Source organism: Aplysia californica, unplaced genomic scaffold (assembly GCF_000002075.1).
Source record: "Aplysia californica isolate F4 #8 unplaced genomic scaffold, AplCal3.0 scaffold01314, whole genome shotgun sequence".
Classification (NCBI taxonomy): Eukaryota; Metazoa; Mollusca; class Gastropoda; order Aplysiida; family Aplysiidae; genus Aplysia; species Aplysia californica.
In genome coordinates, this window is record NW_004798584.1 from 65512 (window position 1) to 67125 (window position 1614).

General features: G+C 40.4%; 1 protein-coding gene across 1 annotated transcript in view; it reads left to right on the plus strand.

Moving 5' to 3' along the window:
- The window catches only part of LOC101861863 (probable 18S rRNA (guanine-N(7))-methyltransferase), a gene marked incomplete in the record, with an annotated part of 22953 nt that extends 22583 nt beyond the window's left edge, over positions 1 to 370 (plus strand). Inside the window, 1 exon segment of the mRNA XM_005112540.3 lies at positions 212 to 370. Within this exon segment, the coding sequence (XP_005112597.2) occupies positions 212 to 269 (58 nt within the window).
- Between the last annotated feature and the right edge of the window lie 1244 nt (positions 371 to 1614).

Below are 1614 nucleotides of genomic sequence, written 5' to 3' on the forward strand. Positions count from 1 at the left end.
TGAAGCTAGGGAGGTGAGCTGAGTAAGTCTGATTCCCTGAGAACTTCTCTGTTGACATCCATCCCTTGGCGCTCATATGACCTGTTAGAAGTTTTGGTTGATATAAGTCTCTCACATGTGTGCAGTCATGTTTGAATTGTTCTGCTTTGTTTCGTTGGGTTAACGGTAATTTTATAATTAACATTTTTTTTCTCACTCTTCTGTTTCTCAGAGAGACGAAGCCAGACACACAGTACACAGGCCGCAAGCGGAAGGGACATCATTTCTAGCCTGCACTCCTCTCCCCTTCTCCCTTTTCCCCATGTTCACGTCTTTCTGGCTGTACATAGTGCAAATAAAAATGAGCCGGCGCTCCAATACCCCCATTGTTCCTTTGGTTTTATTTTGGTTTTTTGATTTCCTTTTGAGTTGTTATTTTAGTTTTTTTAGAATACAGAGAAAGGTGATGTGGTGGTTTAGTCTCAAATGCCAAACAGGTTATCTCAGTGTGTTATTTGTAAACTTTTTTCACCTCTTGGTCATGATTTAGATCATTTTAGAGACGGTGTGCTTCCACTGCAGTGTGCATGTTAGGGGCCAAATGGGTCTGAGTGTGAGTGAAATACTGTTCTACATATCAACAGACAGATGAAGATATTTGACATTCTTGTAATGTTAAGTCCATAATTAGGGGAATCGAACCCTCGCCTTCTACATCCATCAGCAGAGAGCCAAACTTTTACTGGGGGCTCTCAAGGCCTAGAGCATATTATGATCGCCTCTCATTCAATAGGTCCCGGGTTTGAATCTGGATAGAGACGGAAAATGTTCTTCTCTAAAATTGTCTCCTTTCACTTCCTTTCCTTCTCTCTAACAATGTTCTGTCGTCTGCTTTCGTCTCCATTTTCTACCCCCACCTCTTCACCTCCTTTGCCCCCTCCTCGGGCTGCTGTCTTTCAGCCGCACCCCTGATCTTATGGTAGGTAAGATCTACTCCAAGCCTTCTCGGACAAGGTGAAAAATCTCTGGGGTCCCGTGTGCAAGTTGCGCACGTTAAAAATCCCTTGGCGGTCTAAAATCGATAAGAGTAGGCTTCGGGCAAAACTCAAAGTTTCCTACCGACTGAAAGTATCAGGTGTGTCCCGCGCGCTCATATGACCTTATGCAGTTGCGAGCGCCGTAAAACACTTCCCCCCCAAAAAACAAAAAACGAAATAAAAAAATATTTAGGCATTTACAAACACTTAAAAAATTATAAGCAATACTAAAAGTGTAACGACCAACCACCCTAATTACTCTAAACAGTAGGACACAGTAATGGAGATGCTTCAAGATTTTTAAAAACATATTTAGATGAAATTTGTATAGAATTTAGTCGTGTGGAAAAACCTAGAACAAGTTATCACCTATGTTAAAACTGAATAATATTTTAGTTCCTACATTTAGGCATGCAAAAACTTTTTAAAATAGAGCAATTACTATAAGCGTACCGACCGACCGCCTAAGTTACTCGTCAAAACCGTAGGATGACAAATTAACATAGATACGTTTTAACTGTTTACAACAAATCTAGGTTTCAATAGAGTTCAACCGTGTTCTGAAACTTGTAAAATGAAAGCACCTATGTTAAAAAAG